The sequence below is a fragment of the Macaca thibetana genome, chromosome 17 (genome assembly GCF_024542745.1).
Source record: "Macaca thibetana thibetana isolate TM-01 chromosome 17, ASM2454274v1, whole genome shotgun sequence".
Lineage (NCBI taxonomy): Eukaryota > Metazoa > Chordata > Mammalia > Primates > Cercopithecidae > Macaca > Macaca thibetana.
The window spans coordinates 26,532,836-26,553,017 of NC_065594.1; the positions used below are offsets into that span (position 1 = coordinate 26,532,836).

The 20,182-nt window shown below is 41.9% G+C and overlaps 1 protein-coding gene across 1 annotated transcript; it reads left to right on the top strand.

The window, feature by feature from the left end:
- The first annotated feature begins 9,513 nt into the window (after positions 1-9,513).
- Positions 9,514-19,410, top strand: NUDT15 (nudix hydrolase 15). Its single transcript, XM_050766383.1, has 3 exons — positions 9,514-9,846; positions 12,307-12,503; positions 17,956-19,410. Exons 1-3 carry the CDS (start codon positions 9,689-9,691, stop codon positions 18,093-18,095), a joined length of 495 nt encoding a protein of 164 aa, XP_050622340.1. The 5' UTR covers positions 9,514-9,688; the 3' UTR covers positions 18,096-19,410.
- The last annotated feature ends 772 nt before the right edge of the window (positions 19,411-20,182 follow it).

Below are 20,182 nucleotides of genomic sequence, written 5' to 3' on the forward strand. Positions count from 1 at the left end.
ATAGGCTCTGCTCCACCCGAAAGGATGACCCCTTATTATATTAAGTGGAACAGTTCAGCCCAGCATTGCTTTGACACTTTCTACTGCTGAATTGTATCTTTTTTCTTTCTGCAAATCCACATTACATTTTTCTTTTTTCCAAAAAGTTTGATTTTAGTTTTAATATACAGATAGTAAAATTCATCTTTTTTAGTGTGCAGTTCTATGAGTTTTAGCAAATACATAATCATATTACCACCGTGATAATCAAGATACAGAATCATTCCATCACCCCCACAAAATCCCCCATGTCTTTTTGTCATCAACCCCTCTCCATATCCTCAGCCCCAGGCAAACACTGACCTGTTTTCTATGTCCAGAGTTTTGCCTATTCCAAAATGTCATATAAATGAAATCATATAGCCATTTATATCTGATTCCTTTCATGTAGCATAATGCAGTTGAGATTCATCAATGTTGTTGAGTGTATCAGATATTTGCTCCGTTATATTGCTGAGTGGTTTCCCATTGTATGAATTTACCACAGTTTGTTTATCCATTCACGAGTTGAAGAACATTAAAGCCACTATAACTGTTACGTACAGGTCTTGGTATGAACATAAGTTTTCATTTCTTGTGAGTAAATATCTTGGAGTAAGGTTACTGGGTTTTATGATAAAATGCAAATTGTTTTCCAAAGCAGTTGTGCAATTTTGCATTCTCACAATGTATGAGAGTTCTAACAGCTCTGTATCCTCACCTGCATTTGGTATTGCCAGTTTTCATGGGGATTTTTTTTCTTATTCATTCTGATAGATGTGCACAGGTACCTCAGGTTGGTTTAAGCTTTTATTTTCCTAATAACTCATGATGCTTAGCATCTTTTCATGTGCCTATTTGCCATCATAACTGATACGGTTTGGCTGTGTCCGCACCCAAATCTCATCTTGAATCGTAGCTCCCATAATCCCCACATTTTGTGGGAGGACCCCAGTGACAGATAATTGAATCATAAAGGCAGTTTCCCCCATACTGTTCTCATGGTAGTGAGTAAGTCTCATGAGATCTGATGGTTTTATAAGGGGTTTCCCTTTTTACTTGGCTCTCATTCTCTCTTGCCTGCTGCCATGTAAGATCTGACTTTCACCTTCCACTATGATCGTGAGGCCTCCCCAGCCACATGGAACTGTGAGTCCATTAAATCTATTTATCTTTATAAATTATCCACTCTTGTGTATGTCTTTATCAGCAGTGTGAAAATGGACTAATACAGTATCTCTTTTTGGTGAAATATCTGTTCAATTCTTTTGTCCATATATTTATCGGGTTGTTTGCTTTATTATTGAGAGCTGAGGATTCTTTGCATTTTCTAGATCCAAGTCCTTCATAAGATATGTGCTTTGCAAACATTTTCTCCCAGTCCACAGCTTGCCTTTTTGTTTTCTTAACTAGTGTCTTAGTGAACTGAGGCTACTATAACAAAATGCCATAGACTGAGTGGCTTAAACAAGAGACATTTATTTCTCACAGTTCTGGAGGCTGGGAAGTCCAAGAAGATCAAGGTGACAGTAGGTTTGCTTGCTGGTCAGGGCCTTCTTCCAGGCTTGCAGATGGCTGCCTTCTCACTGTCTTCTCACAGAGCAAAGAGAGATTGTCTTAGTCTGTTTTGTGCCACTATAAGGAATGGTTTCTGTTTGGTAATTTATAAAGAACAGAGCTTTATTCCTGACAGTTATGGAGGCTGGAAAGTCAAAGTCGAGAGACTGTGTCTAATGAGGGCTTTCTTGCTGTATCATCCCATGGTGGAAGAGCAGAGGGTTAAAAGAACACATATGCACACACGTGTGCATGAGAGAGAGAGAGAAGGGAAAAGCTGGAAGGGCCAACTCGTCTTTTTTTTTTTTTTTTTTTGAGACGGAGTCTCACGCTGTTGCCCAGGCTGGAGTGCAGTGGCGCGATCTCGGCTCACTGCAAGCTCCGCCTCCCGGGTTCCCGCCATTCTCCTGCCTCAGCCTCCTGAGTAGCTGGGACTACAGGCGCCCGCCACCGCGCCTGGCTAATTTTTTGTATTTTTAGTAGAGACGGGGTTTCACTGTGGTCTCGATCTCCTGACCTTGTGATCCTCCTGCCTCGGCCTCCCGGCCAACTCGTCTTTTTATCAGGAACCCACTCCCACAATAACTAACCTCCTCTCAAGATATTAACATTAATGCATTCATGAGGGCTCTGCCATAATCACCTCTTAAAGATCTTACCTCTCAACACTGTTGCATTGTGGATTGAGTTTTTAACACATGAACTTTGGGGTACACATTCAAACCATAGCAGAGATAGAGTGACAACCAAAACGAGTGATTGAAGCATAAGTCTCAGATCATCCAGGTTTATTAAGCCAGCTTAAAGGGTGTGCCTGGGAAAAACATAAGTCACAGAAGCATCTGTGGCTATTTTTTCCAAAAAAGTTCTCAGGAGGTTTAGTATTTATACATTTTCCTTAAAAAACAGGAGGCAGCAGTGAGATAAATGATTACATACTTACGAGACTTTAGAGCCCAGTAAATCTACATTTTACATATGATAACGTGAACATTTGAAGAAAAAGGGAATAGAGGAAGCTGCCATCTAGGGGAGAGGTAAAGGAAACATTAATCTCATTTTATCCTAGGGACCGGTGAAGGAACTATTAATCGCATCTTGTTTTTGTTCTGCACCTGGGAAGATAAACTAGCAGTCTTTTGAAAGGGCTAGTTTCTGTTTGGCTTTTAGGGAAGAAAACCTAATGACTTTTTTTTTTTCTGACACACTTTCACTCTGTCACCCAGGCTGGAGTGCAGTGGTGCAATCTCGGTTCACCACAATGATCGGGTGATTGGACCCAACACCAGGTCGTAGGGGAGACGAAGTCCAGCAGAGTCAAAGGAATGAGAAAAGACAGTTTGAGAGAGAAAATGGGTCCAGGGCATGTATGGAGACTGTGAATGTCCTGAGCTCTGGGAGCCCACACTATTTATTGGTGATCAAACAAAGAAACAGGTGGTGAGGATGTGGGGATTGAAAGGTAGTGATCCATCAAGCAAATGAGCTATAGCTGTGACGGTTTAGCATGTTCTTTGCAGCATATGGAACATGTTCTACTACTTGAGATAATGAGAGTGCTAGAAGCAAGGAGCCAGCAAGTCTAGACACATTCCAGAGGCCAGGAGGTGTTTTACGCCCTGAGCCCTGGGTTCCGTACAAACCACGAGGGGTTTTATGCCCTGGGCTTAGATTATGGTGCGGCAGGGCAACCTTCCACCCTTCAGCACAGAGCTTATTGTTCCAAAGGCCACGAGGGGTTTGAGACCCCGGACCCAGACATGTTCCAAGACTCTTTTACATTATGTCAGACATGCAAGCGCTGCCTCAGCTTCTCTCCCAACACTCAGCTTTTCTCCCAGCACACAACCTCCACCTCCTGGGTTCAAGTGATTCTCATCCCTCAGCCTCCCAAGTAGCTGAAACTACAGGCACCGGCCACCACACCCGGCTAATTTTTGTATTACTAGTAGAGACAGGGTTTTGCCATGTTGGCTAGGCTGGTCTCGAACTCCTGACTTCAGGTGATCTACCTGCCTCAGCCTCCCAAAGTGCTGGGATTACAGGTGTGAGCCACAGAGCCCGGCTGAAAACCTAATGACTATTAACAACGGAGGGGGTATAATGAGGTGTGTCCAATCTCCTATCCTATCATAGATGTAAATTCAGCATCCAAGGTTTCTCTGGCATTCCCTTGGCCAAGTGGGGGGTGCAAGGGGTCCATTCAGTCAGTTGGAAGCTTAGAATTCTGTTTTCATTTAGCAAGAGCAAGCAAGCTCTGTGGTCTCTTCTTACAAGGCCACTAATCCTATCATGAAAACCCTAGCCTCATGATCTCATTTAAGCTGATTACCTCCCAAAGACCCCATTTTCAAATACCATCATGTTAGGGATTAGGGCTTCAACATGTCAATTTTGTGGGAACAACATGTCAATTTTGTGGGAACAACATGTCAATTTTGTGGGAACGCAGTTGAGTCCATAGCAGTGTCTCTCAAAGAGAGAAAGGTTTTAATTTTGGTGAAACTCAGATTTTTCTTTTTTTTTTTTAGACGGAGTCTGGCTCTGTCACCCAGGCTGCAGTGCAGTGGCTCGATCTTGGCTCACTGCAAGCTCTGCCTCCTGGGTTCAGGCCATTCTCATGACTCAGCCTCCCAAGTACCTGGGAATACAGGCGCCCGGCATCACGCCCAGCTAATTTTTCTATTTTTAGTAGAGACGGGGTTTCACCATGTTAGCCAGGATGGTCTCGATCTCTGGGCCTTGGGATCCGCCCGCCTTGGCCTCCCAAAGTGCTAGGATTACAGGTGTGAGCCACCAGGCCTGGCCCAGATTATCATTTTTTAAGGGTCATTCTTTTGGTGTCATAGCTATGAAATCTACACCTAATTAGAGATCACAAATATTTTTACCTATATTTTCTTGTAGAAATTGTATACTTTAGATGTTTTCATTTAGGTCTACAATCCACTTTGAGCTAATTTTTATATATGGTGCCAATTATAAGTTGAGGCTTTTTGTTTACATTTATATGTCAAATTGTTCCAGCACCATTTGTTAAAAAGACTATCTTTATTGAATTGTATTTGCACATTTTCAAATTATATATATATATACATATATATATATGGATCTATTTCTAGTCCCTCTATTTTGTCTCATTGATCTATGTGTCTATGTTTTTACCAATACCATACTCTCTTGATTACTGTGGCTTGATCCTAAGTCTTGAAATCAAGTGGTGTGAACCCTCTAAATGTTTCCTTTTTAAAAACTGTTTTTATTATTCTAGTTATTTGTGTTTTCATACCAATTTTAGAATCAACCTATCAATTTCTACTGGAAAGGGAAGCCTTCTGTTATTCTGATTGGGACTGCATTCAATCTATGTAAGTTAATTTGTAAAGAATCGACATTTTAACAATACTGGGTCTTCTGATCCGTGTTTATCATACTTCTCTTCTTTTACTTAAGTATTTCATTTTCTTCAGTAATGTTCTGTCAATGAAAAGAGTCAGACTCTGGCAAACTATGCATCTGACAAAGGACTAGTATCCAGAATCTACAAGGAATGCAAACAAATCAGCAAGAAAAAAACAATCCCATCAAAAAGTGGGCAAAGGACATGAATAAACATTTCTCAAAAGAAAATATACGAACAGCCAATAAACACAAAAAAATGTTCAACATCACTAATCATCAGAGAAATGCAAATTAAAACCTCAATGAGATACCACCATACTCCTGTAAGAATGGCCATTATAAAAAAGTAAAAAAACAATAGATGTTGGCCTGGATGTGAGGAAAAGGGAACACTTTTACACTGCTACTGGAAATGTAAACTAGTACAACCACTATGGAAAATAGTATAGAGATTCCTTAAGGAACTGAAAGTAGAACTACCATTCAATCCAGCAATCCCACTAATAAATATCTACCCAAAGGAAAATAAGTCATTACATAAAAAACACACATGCACATATAGCAGCACAATAAGACACAGAACCAACCTTAGTGCCCATCAGCCAACGAATCCATAAAGAAAATGTGGTATACGTACACCATAAAATACTACTCAGCCATAAAAAGGAACAAGATAATGTTTTCTGCAGTAACTTGTATGGAGCTGGAGACCATTATTCTAACTGAAGTAACTCAGGAATGGAAAAGCAAACATTGTATGTTCTCACCTACAAGTGGGAGCTAAACTATGAGGATGCAAAGGCATAAGAGTGATACAATGGGCTTTGGGGACTCAGAGGGGAAAGTTGGGAGAGGGGTGAGGAATAAAAGACTACATACAGTGTACACTACTCAGGTGATGGGTGCACTAAAATCTCAGAAATCACAGCTAAAGAATGAATCCATGTAACCAAAAACCACCTATACCCCAAAAACTTGAAATAAAAAAAGAAGTCAAACTCTGTAAAATAGTTGAAGGGATTTATTCTGAGCCAAATATGAGTGACCATGGCCTGTGACACAGCCTTTGGGAGACCCTGAGAACATATGCTCAAGGTGGTTGGGGAGCAGCTTGGTTTCATACATTTTAGGGAGACATGAGACTTCAAATACACTTAAGATACAGATTGAATCACTGGTTTGGTCCAGAAAGGCAAGACAACTTGAAGTGGGGCAGGGGTTCCAGGTTACAGGTAGATTTAAATTTTTCTGATTGGCAATTGGTTGAAAGAGTTATTATCAATAGAAAGGAATGTCTGGGTTAAGATAAGACATTGTGGAGACCAAAATTTTATCATGAAGCTGAAGCCTCCAGGTAGCAGGCTTCGAAAAGACTAGATTATAAATGTTTCTTATCAGACTTAAGGTCTGTGTTAATGTTAAATGCTGGTTGGCTTTTCCTGAATTCCAAAAGAAAGGGGGGCATAATGAGACATATCCGACCCCTGCTTCCATCATGGCTTGAACCAGTTTTTCAGGTTAACTTTGGAGTTCTCTGGCCAAGAGGACGAAGTCCATTCAGATGGTTGGGGGTGAAGGTGTTTAGAATCTTATTTTTGGTTCACAGTTTTTTGTTTTTGGAACGAAGTTTCACTCTTGTTACCCAGGCTGTAATGCAATGGCATGATCTCAGTTCACTGCAACCTCTGCGTCCTGGGTTCAAGCAATTCTCCTGCCTCAGCCTCCTGAGTAGCTGGGATTATAGGTGCCCGCCACCACGCCCAGCTAATTTTTGTATATTTAGTAGAGACGGGGTTTCACCATGTTGACCAGGCTGGTCTTGAACTTCTGACCTCAGGGGATCTACCTGAGGTCTCCAAAAGTGCTGGGATTACAGGTGTGAGCCACCACGCCCGGCCATTGGTTCAGTTTTATAGTTTTCAGTGTAGAAGTGTTCCACATCTTGGGCCGGGCGCGGTGGCGCAAGCCTGTAATCCCAGTACTTTGGGAGGCCGAAACGGGCGGATCACGAGGTCAGGAGATCGAGACCATCCTGGCTAACACAATGAAACCCCGTCTCCACTAAAAATACAAAAAAATTAGCCGGGCGTGGTGGCGGCGCCTGTAGTCCCAGCTACTCGGGAGGCTGAGGCAGGAGAATGGCGGGAACCCGGGAGGCGGAGCTTGCAGTGAGCCGAGATCTGGCCACTGCACTCCAGCCTGGGCGACAGAGCGAGACTCCGCCTCAAAAAAAAAAAAAAAAAAAAAAAAAAGAGTGTTCCACATCTTTTGCTAACTATATTTCTAAGTATGTTTTTTATGGTGTTATAAATGGTCTTGTTTTAACAATTTACTTTTCGATGGTTCATTGCTAATATATAGAAATATAATCAATTGTGTATATTGACCTTGAATCCTATGACCTTGCTAAACTTGCTTATTTGTTCTAATGGCTTTTTAATTAATTCCTCAGGATTGTTTTTTTAAAAAAAGACGGTTACTTATTCCTTTCCAATTTAACTACCTTTTATTGATTTTAAAATTTTATTAATTGTGCTAACTAGAATCTCCAGCAACATGATAACTAAACGTGCTCAGAGTGGATACCCTAGCTTCTCCCAAATCTTAAGTCTTTCACCGAGACTAAGGCTAGGCTAGTGCTATGGCTGCCATAACGAAGTGTCAAAGATTGTGTGGCTTAAATAACAGAACCTAATTTTCTCACAATTCTGGAGGCTAGAATTCTAAGATGAAGGTGTCAGCAGAGTTGGTTTCTTCTGAGGCTGCTCTCCTTGGCTTCTCCCTGTGTCATCACGCAGTCTTCCCATAGAACATAGTCTGGGTTCTAATCTCTACTTCTTGCGAGGACACATTAGAATAGGGCCTACCCTAATGGCTTCATTTTAACTTGATCCTGTCTCCAAATGCTAAGGTACTGGAGGATAGGACTTCAACATAGGAATTTTGAGGGGACACAATTCAGCTCAAAACAGTGATTAAACACGATGTTAGCTGTAGGTCTTTGTAGATGCCGTATATCATGTTGTTAAAGTTTCATTTTATTTCTAGTTTGCTCAGAGGTTTTGTGGGTTTTTAAAATAAAAAATGAGTATCGGATTTTGTTAATTTTTTTTTTTTTTTTGAGACGGAGTTTCGCTCTTGTTGCCTAGGCTGGAGTGCAGTGCCGCGATCTCCGCTCACTGCAACCTCTGCCTCCCGGGTTCAAGCAATTCTCTGCCTCAGTCTCCCGAGTAGCTGGAATTACAGGCGCCCACCACCATGCCAGGCTAATTTTTTTTTTTTTGTAGAGACAGGGTTTCACCATCTTGGCCAGCCTGGTCTTGACCTCCTGACCTTGTGATCCACCCGCCTCAGCCTCCCAAAGTGCTGGGATTACAGGTGTGAGCCACCGTGCCAGGCCTGGATTTTGTTAAATTTTTTCTGCATCTGTTGAGATGGTTATATGTATTTCCTTTCTCCCTCTGTTAATATGCTAAATTACATTGGCTTTTCAAATATTAAGCCAACCTAGTATTTCTGGGATTAATCCCATTGTTTAATATATTATCCTTTTTATAGCCTACCATTTTTTATTTGAGAAGATATTATAGAGTACCCTTATAATGAATGTGAATGTTGACAGTAAGGAGAGATGCTGTAAAAAGCTTATCCATTTACTATAACATGGAGAGTAAGCATATTACTTAGAAATACGTAGGCAAATTTCAGAAATACAGTTCAAAGAGTTAAAAGTGATTGATTCTGGAAGTAGGAGTAGAGGGTCAGGTTGTTCTCGCTGCGGTTTTTGCATCAGTTTACTTCTTAAAATCATAGCTATAGGTCAGGAGCAGTGGTTCACACCTGTTATCCCAGCACTTTGGGAGGCCCAAGTGAGAGGACTGCTTGACGACAAGAGTTGGAGATCAACCTCGGCAAAAGAGCAACAGCCCACCTCTACAAAAAAAAAAAAAAAATTAGCTAGCTTGGTGAAAATTTAAAAAATAAAAAAAAAAAAAAATTACCAGTATGTGCACATTACTTTGGTAGAAGTAAAAATAATGAGAGAGAGAGAGAGAAAATCCTCCCAGTGACTAGTCATTTGTTTTTATGATTCAGCTGGTTTGTGTTTTGCAAGGTACGTGGTGTGCAGACATCTGAAAACGTCTGTTTTCCACTGTTTGTAACTAACTCGTCCTACCATGATTTATCAATTAGCCTTTATTTCCTCCCATGGCTTATGAATATACTTTAAGCATAGTTGTTTATAATGGCATGTTTCTAAACGACCTATCCTTGTCCTGGTACCACGCTGATTTGGGATATAGTGCAAACGGGTGCACCATGGTGGGCGAGGTCATTCAAAGGAAAAGAGGAGAATGTGCAGTGGTGCCGAGGTTTGCAAGAGCAGGCGGCTTGTACATGCCAATACATGGTTTGGATGAATCTGGGAGTGGACAGGCTGATGGGTGATGAATACTCAAAGCACAACACTATGCAACTTTAGTTAGAGCGAAACTCTTAAAGCACGCTGCCCTTTGGCAGGAAACACGACATTCCGCAAGCTGACAGCCCTCCGCAACGCATTACGCACAACGGACAGCTGGAGACGCCGAGGCGCTCTCGCTTTGATTTCGGCGCCTGCGCCCGCGCGGGGAGAGATTGGCTGAGGCCGCGGGACTGGGCGGTGAGCGCGTCACTTCCTGCCGCTGCCAGGCGCGTCCTCCCACGCGCTATGACCCACCGTGCAGAGCCGCGGGGGCGGCGGCCCGGAGTCGGAGTAGGAGTCGTGGTGACCAGCTGCAAACATCCGCGTTGCGTCCTCCTGGGGAAGAGGAAAGGCTCGGTTGGAGCCGGCAGTTTCCAACTCCCTGGAGGTCATTTGGAGTTCGGGTGAGCAGCCGCGGACGCGAGGAAAGCGCAGCATGCGCGGAGGGACGAGCTCACACGGTGCTTCCTTCGTGCGCCGTGCGTGAGAACGTCCGCGCTGACGCTGCGTCGTTTCTCGTGCGTTCCCTCGGTTCCTCCCCTCGACCTCTGGGCGACGTAGGGTCTCGCCCAGGATGGGGCGCTGTGCCGGGTCAGGCGAGGTCTTTGCTTGGCTAGCTGGGTCCTTCCGGCTGCGCGCCCGCTAGGTGGTGGTTGGAATTTTGTCTGTGAGGTGTGTTTCTCACAGCTTACACACAAAAGGAGGAAAGCAGGTGTGTGTAAACCTCCAGCAGCCCGATGTTGTCAGCTAAGACATTGCACCGTTTCCGTGTGATTGATTGATTGATTGATTGGAGAGACTGTCTCGCTCTGTAGCCCAGGCGGGAGTGCAGTGGCGTTATCTCTAGTCACTGCAACCTCCGCTACCCAGGTTCAAGCGATTTTCGTGTCTCAGCCTCATGAGTAGCTGGGATTACAGGCGCCCGCTACCACACCGTACTAATTTTTGTGTTTTTAGTAGAGACGGGGTTTCGCCATTTTGGCCAGGCTGGTCTCGAACTCCTGACCTCAGGTGATCCACCGGCCTCAGCCTCCCAAAGTGCTGGGATTACAGGCGTGAGCCACCGCGTCCGGCCGGTTTCCATGTGATTTAGACCAACACAGATCAATTTAATACCTACTGACCACGTAACCAAGCCCATTTGTTTGGCTAGAGTGCAACCAAAAAATAATCATGAATGAGTATTGGATTTTGTCATTTTTTTCCTGCATCTGTTGGGATGATTATATGTAAAATTTTAGTTGCACTCTAACCAAGCAAATGGGCTAATGAAACGCTTTGAGCCTCAGTTTCTTCATCTTTAAAATGGGAGTGTTGGACTAAATCCCCTTGAAGCTGCCTTCTGCCTTGGCACTTCCGCGATTCATTATAACTATCAAAGGAGTTGGACAGCTAAGGAGACTCAGTTCTATACAAGAGTGAAGAGAGCCCGGATAGTTTATCACCTTGACTATACTATAATGGGTGTGCGCATATGTCCAGACTCATCAAATTGTATATATATTTAACATGTGCATTTTTATGTACAAAAGTGTATACGAAACACTTTTGTAAAAAAAAATAATGTTTTTCAAGTTTAAAAAAAAGCCTGGGATGGTGCTAAAAAGTGGATTCTGAAGTGAGAATAATGCTAATCAAGAACAGATAAACAGCATCTAAAGCATCAGACCCAGCACTTGTTTTTCCTTCAGTATAAATTTTCTTTTTTTTTTTTTTTTTTTTTTTTTTTTTTTTTTTTTTTTGAGACGGAGTCTTGCTCTGTTGCCCAGGCTGGAGCGCAGTGGCCGGATCTCGGCTCACTGCAAGCTCCGCCTCCCGGGTTTACGCCATTCTCCTGCCTCAGCCTCCCGAGTAGCTGGGACTACAGGCGCCCGCCACCTCGCCCGGCTAGTTTTTTGTATTTTTTAGTAGAGACGGGGTTTCACTGTGTTAGCCAGGATGGTCTCGGTCTCCTGACCTCGTGATCCGCCCGTCTCGGCCTCCCAAAGTGCTGGGATTACAGGCTTGAGCCACCGCGCCCGGCCCCTTCAGTATAAATTTTCAAATGTACGTCAAAGTGGAGAAAATAGTGAATCCTTTTGTACCCATCACAGAGCATTTTCTTTTTTCATCTTGACTGCCCTTCCCTCCACCGCCCAAAACACACACACACACCCCTGAATTGGACATTTTTAAGATCACGGAGGAAAATGCTACACACACTGGGTATGAGATGATACTTAAAGAATTATTTTGTTAGGTATGAAAATGTTTGTCGTTATGTTTTTTTAAAAAGTCTATTCAAGGTACATACTGAACTGTTTAGGGATGGTATAATAGGATGTCTGAGATTACCTGTAAAATAGTTTTTTTAAAAAAAGCCCCCAAAACACACACACACACACACACACACAAAATTAACATTTAGCCATCTCAGCACTAATTTACAGCTGGAGTGCAATGGCACCATCATGGCTCACTGCAGCCTTGACTTCCCACGCTCAAACTACCCTCTTGCCTCAGCCTCTTGAGTAGTTGGGACCACAGACCATAGGCACGCACCACCATGCCTGGCTATTTTTTTTTTTTTCTTTTGAGAGATGAGGTCGCACTATGTTGGCCTCGGCTGGTCTCAAACTCCTGAACTCAAGCTATCCACTTGCCTCGGCCTCCCAAAAGATTACAGACATGAGCCACATGCCGGCTGATTTGTTGTTTTAAAGCAGGAACCAATTACAGTTCTTTTTGCTTTACACTAGAAATTTCTAGCCAAGAATTTCATGGCGAAATATATATACACACACGTATATACATTTATATATATACATATATACACATATATGTATATATAAAAAATATAATTAATTTTTTTTTCTGTTTTCCAGTGAGACCTGGGAAGAATGTGCTCAAAGGGAAACCTGGGAAGAAGCAGCTCTTCACCTGAAAAATGTTCGCTTTGCCTCAGTTGTGAATTCTTTCATTGAGAAGGAGAAATACCATTATGTTACTATATTAATGAAAGGAGAAGTGGATGTGACTCATGATTCAGAACCAAAGAATGTAGAACCTGAAAAAAATGAAAGTAAGAGAATTATATATAATCCTACATTTTTCTTTGAGGAGAGCATGTGGTCTGGAGGAATATTACAGTGTGTTGCCATATGAAGAGAATGCCATTGTCTGAATGCTTGTGTTCCCCCAGAATTCTGTGTAGAAATCCTAACTCCCATGACAATGGTTTTAGGAGGTGGGGCCCTTGGGAGGTGATTAGATCATAAGATAATGAATGGAATTTGTGCCCTTGTAAAAGAGACCCCTGACCCCTTCCATGATGTAAAGATACAGAGAGAAGATGGTTGTCTATGAAACCTGGAAGTGGGCCCTCCCCAGACATGGAATCTGCCAGTGTCTTGATCTTGGACTTCCCAGTCTCTAGAACTGTTGAGAAATAAATTTCTGTTGCTCATAAGCCATGTAGTTTAAAATATTCTGTTATAGCAGTCTGAATAGCCTAAGATATGTGAATGTAGAGATGTAATATAGAGATACAGATAGGTAAATATATTTGGACCATGAGGAACCAGACTGCCTGTGTTTCGGTGCTGGTTCTTAGAGCTTTGTGACCTTGGGCAAATTATTTCGTGCCGGGGCCTCTTTTCTCATCTGTGATAATAGTAAGTACCTTAGATGGGTTCTTGTAAGGATTTACATATGAAGAACCTCGTGAACATAGTAAGTTTTATTGTTAGTGTTTAATTTTGTTTCAGGCAGTAATTTTTTTTTTTTTTTTTTTTTGAGACGGAGTCTTGCTCTGTCACCCAGGCTGGAGTGCAGTGGCTGGATCTCAGCTCACTACAAGCTCCTCCTCTCGGGTTCATGCCATTCTCCTGCCTCAGCCTCCCGAGTAGCTGGGACTACAGGCGCCCGCCACTTCGCCCGGCTAGTTTTTTGTATTTTTTAGTAGAGACGGGGTTTCACCGTGTTAGCCAGGATGGTCTCGATCTCCTGACCTCATGATCCGCCCGTCTCGGCCTCCCAAAGTGCTGGGATTACAGGCTTGAGCCACCGCGCCCGGCCTCAGGCAGTAATTTTAAGGAAAATATTTTATCTGTTTTCCTCAGTTTTCTCACCTGTGCGGGAGAGTTAATACCATCCATTTACTGTAAATAATTACACTGATAAAACAGTTATTGTTTCAGAGCAGTTGGGTTCTCCTTGCCTGCTGCCCAGAAAAAGCCAGCACCCTGAGACAGTAGGAGTTGTAGCAGAGAAAGAGTTTAATAATCACAGGGCAGCTGCCTGAGGAGGACAGGAGATAATTCTTAAATCCTACCCATAGAGAATTAAGAGGCTAGGGTTTTTCAAGGATGGTTTGGCAAGCAAGGGGCTAGGGAATGAGAAATGCTGATTTGTTGGGTTGGGGATAAGACCATAGGGATGTCAGCTGTCTACTTGTGCTAAGTCAGTTCCTCGATGGGGGCTTCACAGGACCACTTGAGTCGGTTTCTTTGTGTGGCTTACTGATTTGGGTGGTACCAGTTGGTCCATTAGAATGCAAAGCCTGAAAAAGATCTCAAACACTAGTCTTAGGTTTTACAATAGCAATGCCATCTGTAGGGGTAATTGGGAGTTATAAATCTTTTGACCACTGGCTACATGCTTCCTGAGCAGTAAGGCAAGTTATAAAATGATGCCTGGTTAGAGTTTAACTATGCCTACATCTTAATAGAGTTCTGGCCCTTACCATAATTCTAACCTTGTGACCTTTTATTAGTTTTACAAAAGCAGCTTTGGTCCCTCAACAAGGAGGGGGTTAGTTTTGGGAAGGGACTATTATCATCCTTGCTTTAAAGTTAAACTGTAAACTAAATTCCTCCCATAGTTAGGTTGGCCTGTGTGTAGAAATGAGCAGACAATTTGTGAGGTTAGAAGCAAGTTGGAGTCAGCTTTGTTAGATTTCTGTCACTGTTATAATTTCGCAAAGGTGGTTTCATTATCTGTTACCCTCTATGTTGAATTGAGTGCACTGAAAGTTTCTTTATTTACTATGTGCTAAGCATTGTTCTAAGGATTTTCCATCTACTGTCTCTCCTCAACTTCTCATAAAACAGAGAAAAGGAACTAAAGAGAAAAATATCAAACTTTTTCAGCATATTCCTTGCCATATGAAACTTTATCCAAGTGGTCTCATATATTGAAGCTCCCCTCTAAACATTTAATTTCTTGTCTAATAGGGAAGAATCTTTTTATTCAAAAGATAACTTATTGAGTGGTGTGCCAGACACTGTTCTAGGCACTGAAGAAACAATGTTGCGTAGAACAAAGTCCCTGCCCTCTTGGTACTTTACATTTTAGGGAGCGGGGAAAACGACAGATTACAGATACTTTATGATAGTAGCAATAAGGACTAAAAAGAGCAATAAAGCTGTGTAAGAAAGGGATATATGAGTGCTGTATCAGGGTGGTCGGGAAGGGTCTCTGACAAAGGGACGTATATACATATACTGGGCAACATAGTGAGACCCTGTCTCTACAAAACTAAAAATGTTAGCCAGAGTGGTGGCACATGCCTGTAATCCCAGCTACTCGGGAGGCTGAGATGGAAGGATCATGTGAGCCTGGGAGATCAAGGCTGCGGTGAGCTCTGATATCACCACTGCTCTCCAGCCTGAGCAGCAACAGAGTGAGACCCTGTCTCAGAGAGAAGAAAAGAAGAAATGGACTAAACATTTTCTTATTTTTCTTTTCTCTGTGGGCAAATAAAGCTGAGACTAGAAGAGACAAATATGATGAAATAGTTAAGTTTTTTTTTTTTTTTTTTATATTCAGTATCCTTCACAGGAAGCAGATATAGAAAACCTTCATTTTTAGAGAAGGTGCTATAGAGAAAACACCAAGGTCACTGACTGTCCCACCAGCTTTATTTGACCATTCTTACTCACCAAGCCACCTCTGGGTGCTTCCTCATTCTTCAGTCCTCTTTTTGCCCTGTCTGGCCTCTGTAGGGATTTGAGTTGGGGAATCCTGATGCAAGTTGTAATTCTGAATCTCGCTTCTCTGAGCTGTGGGCCTGTGTTTCCAGTTGCTTTCTAAATATCTTCCCCTAATGTTCAGAAGGCATCTCAAATTCAACTCAACTTCAAATTATGCTCTTTTTTTTTTTTTACTGAACTTTGAATCTATAAAGAACAGTTCTTTTGGCTTATACATTTTGGACTCTTCCCTGCCAAACACAGTGTCTAGCTCATAATCAGTATTCAAAATATGTTGAAGGAAGGAAGGACCCAGTGAATGAATATACAAGCCAACCTCTTTCTGTGAAGTTTTCATTTAGTACTAGACTGTCCTACTTTTGAATAACTTCTAGAAGATTACTATTCTACTTTAAGTACTAAATCATGAGTTTTTATAACCATGTAGCTATATGTATTGTTTTATTCCTCTTGGGATATAGTAGCTAGTAGTAGTTTTACATGCATTGTGATTTTTAAAATTCATTTATATAACTTTTTTATTTGTCCACTTTCATTTTGTTAACTCCCTAACATGAACCTTGCTAGTAATCTCAAATAAAGCAGTATGATTTAGAAGGTCCAAGATTACTAGCATCAAATCAGATTTGATCAAAAACATTTATTCCTCTATATCTGTTAGTAAAAATACAGCAGAAATTATGTTCACTTTATTCCCAGTTGCAGCCTGATAACCAGCTCTACTGATAACCAGTTGCAGCCTAGCCAAGGTGCAAGTGCTTGGTGGGTCTTTGCTTTCTTTTTTTTTTTTTTTTTTTTTGAGACGGAGTCTCGCTGTGTCTCCCAGGCTGGAGTGCAGTGGCGTGATCTCGGCTCACTGCAAGCTCCGCCTCCCGGGTTCACGCCATTCTCCCGCCTCAGCCTCCCAAGTAGCTGAGACTACAGGCGCCCGCCACCACGCCCGGCTAGTTTTTTGTATTTTTAGTAGAGACGGGGTTTCACCATGTTAGCCAGGATAGTCTCGATCTCCTGACCTCGTGATCCACCCGCCTCGGCCTCCCAAAGTGCTGGGATTACAGGCTTGAGCCACCGCGCCCGGCCTGCTTTCTTTCTAGTATAAAGATACAGTCTCTCTGTCCCGTGCTACTCAAGCCTTGGATCTGGGTAGCCTGCTTCAGTTTACTATTTAATGGCATCTTTCCTCCAACCATCTAATTATAGTTTGGAGGCTCATCCAGACACTTCATTTTCTAGGGGATGGGTTAATCTCTTCATGGACAGCTTTTTGGAGACCCGGTTAACTGAGCATCTTGCACCGCATTGTTGGGTACTCAATCTGTCTCTCTCTCTCTCTCTTTCTCTCTCTTCTCTCCTCTCTTCTCTCTCTCTCTCTCTCTCTCTCTCTCTCTCATCATCTCTTCCTGTACTTGTTCCAGTTTCATGGATTTTTGGCCCCTGCATTCCCAAAGTGAAAATACATGCCTGTATACCTGTATTTTATGAGCAGAGAGATACTTAGTGCTTACACTTAGTAAAAACAGGTGATCATAAAGAACATAGAGTGTATATCTTTTTTTTTTTTTTTTTTTTTTTTGAGACGGAGTCTCGCTCTGTAGCCCAGGCTGGAGTGCAGTGGCCGGATCTCAGCTCACTGCAAGCTCCGCCTCCTGGGTTTACGCCATTCTCCGGCCTCAGCCTCCCGAGTAGCTGGGACTACAGGCACCCGCCACCTCGCCCGGCTAGTTTTTTGTATTTCTTAGTAGAGACGGGGTTTCACCGTGTTAGCCAGGATGGTCTCGATCTCCTGACCTCGTGATCCGCCCGTCTCGGCCTCCCAAAGTGCTGGGATTACAGGCTTGAGCCACTGCGCCCGGTCGAGTGTATATCTTAATATAATATGTAGGTATTTGCCTATCATAAGCATCTGTGATTCTGTGTTATTTACATTTAAATCATGAAAGAAAACACCATTCTCTAGAATCTTTTTCTAGAATTTCATGTACTTTATAACTGATAGACACTGTTAAATCTTTCTTGTTTGAATGGATTTTTAAAAAATTATCTTCTGTATTTGTTTATCTAAAATATACCAAGGTACAATATTTGATTTTCCTCTGCACAGCTTTCATACTTTTTTAAGAGATAGAGGATATCTTAGAAACTTTGTAATCTACTTTATTTTATAGGTGAAGGAAATGGTTTATTTTAATGTAGTATAACCTATAGTATATAAAGTTATTTGCATTTTTTACAAAAATATTTAAATAAACATTGACTAATACTAAGTCTGGGTTTACCCTGGCATAGCCTTTGTAAACTGGGCTTCACATTCAAATAACACAGTGTTTTAAATGACCACCCTTCTCTTCATAAGATCTTCATTCTGCATGCAAATTATATTTGTCTAGCCAAGCAAATACAAAGCATTACTATTAGAGTTTATTAGTAGCAAGTTATTTTTAAATTCAGTTAATTTTTTCTAAATATAGGTTAGCTTACCCAAATGAATACCCTTTGTTTTCTGTGAGCTAAATAAATCGATGTAGCGTTTTTCTTTTCTAGGTTGGGAGTGGGTTCCTTGGGAAGAATTTCCTCCTCTGGACCAGCTTTTCTGGGGACTGCGTTGTTTAAAAGAACAAGGCTATGATCCATTTAAAGAAGATCTGAACCATCTGGTGGGATACAAAGGAAATCATCTCTAGGTAGCCAAGAAGATTTCTTGATTTTCTTTAAAAACACAGGAATAAGGTCTGGTTAGGGAATGAAAAATGTCTACATTGCAGAACAACTCCGTTTTATCTAAAAAAGATCTTGTGATCGCCAATTTATTTGCAATCTCTTAATGTATCCACCACCCTTTCAGCCAGTACTTGAGAAAATTTTTCTGAAATATGTCATTGAATTGTATTCCAGACACAGAATATATGCTATATACTGATATTATGGGTAATCTGCTTTCCATATTTACCTATGATATTTACTGTACAGTTTGTCATTACTAGCTTGCATGGAGTAGGATGCAGTCGAATTTGCCTTAGTGTTTCTGTTCAAATAGAGACCTGAATTCAAATATTGTAGTTTAGGTTCAAACACAGTATGCCTGTTGCAAAATTTACCAAATTTGTTGATTACCTCTTTTATTAAAGACATGTTGAGGAGAGGGTAATAAGTATATTGTGGCAATCTTTGCAACTTACAGGGAATAGGACAGGTCATTAGGGTGTATTTCCCAGGTTTCCAGTTGAGAACCTAAACCAAGAGAAGTGAGACAAACCATCTAATGTCTGTATCCTCCTATTAACAGGCTGTGTGATGTTGAGTTTCTCACTTACTCTCTCTGAGGTCCAGGGTCCTTATATGTAAAATGAAGAGATTCGTCTAGAGCAGTGGTTCTTAAAGTGTGGTCGGGGGGGCCTCAAGAGCCTTTCAAGGGTATTCTAGGTCAAAGCTGTTTTTATAACACTTACCATTTCATCATTTATAGTTTTTCCTTTTTTTTTATTTGAGAAGGAGTCTTGCTCTGTTGCAGTGGCACGATCTCAGCTCATTGCAGCCTCCGCCTCCTGGGTTCAAGCAATTCTCCTACCTCAGCTTCCTGAGTAGCTGGGATTACAGGCATCCACTACCACACCTGGCTAATTTTTGTATTTTTAGTGGAGACGATGCTTCACCATGTTGGCCAGGCTGGTCTGGAACTCTGGAGCTCAAGTGATCTGCCCACCTCAGCCTCCCAAAATGCTTACAGGTGTAAGCCACCACGCCCGGCCATCATTTATCTTTTTCACTCATTTTTTCATGAGTGTGCAGAGGAGTTTTTGAGAGGCTATCTGGTGTGATATTATAATAGGCTGAATGCAAAAGCAGATATGAGAATCCAGCTTTCGTCTGTCATCAGACATTGAAGAAATTTGGAGAAATGTAAAGCAGCAGTACTCTTGTCACTAATGATTTTTGTTGTTGGTTAGAAAAATGGTTATTTTTAGTGGGTTTTAATATGTGAAAAAAATAAAAATAACTGTCAAAAATGTTATTTATGTGTTTATACATAATGGGATTTTGTTACTTGTAAATGGTTAATAAAAATTTGAAGAAATTTCTCAGTTTTCATTTCTATATGATAAATATTTCTAGATAAAACCATACAAAAACAAAATCATTTTGTGGTCTTTGGTAATTTTTTTTTTTTTTTTTTTTTGAGACGGAGTCTGGCTCTGTCACCCAGGCTGGAGTGCAGTGGCGCGATCTCGGCTCACTGCAAGTTCCGCCTCCCAGGTTCACACCATTCTCCTGCCTCAGCCTCCTGAGTAGCTGGGACTACAGGCACCCGCCACCACACCTGGCTAATTTTTCTATTTTTAGTAGAGATGGAGTTTCACCGTGTGAGCCAGGATGATCTCGGTCTCCTGACCTTGTGATCCACCCACTTGGCCTCCCAAAGTGCTGGGATTACAGGCTTGAGCCACCACGCCTGGCCAATTGTTTACTTTTTCAAAATTACGTAGGTACATTGTATAATTTGTCATGTATAAATCCCATTTTCTATTAATTGTATCTTTACCTATTTTTGTTTTTGTGTTTTTCCGACTGTCAGCCAGGCTGGAGTGCAGTAGTGCAATCTCGGCTCACTGCAACCTCCAGCTCCCAGCCTCAAGGGATCCTCTTGCCTCGGCCTCCTGAGTACTTGGGATTACAGGTATGCACCACCACACCTGGCTAATTTTTGTATTTTTAGTAGAGACGGTTTCACCATGTTGCCCAGGTTGGTCTCGAACTCCTGACCTCAAGTGAT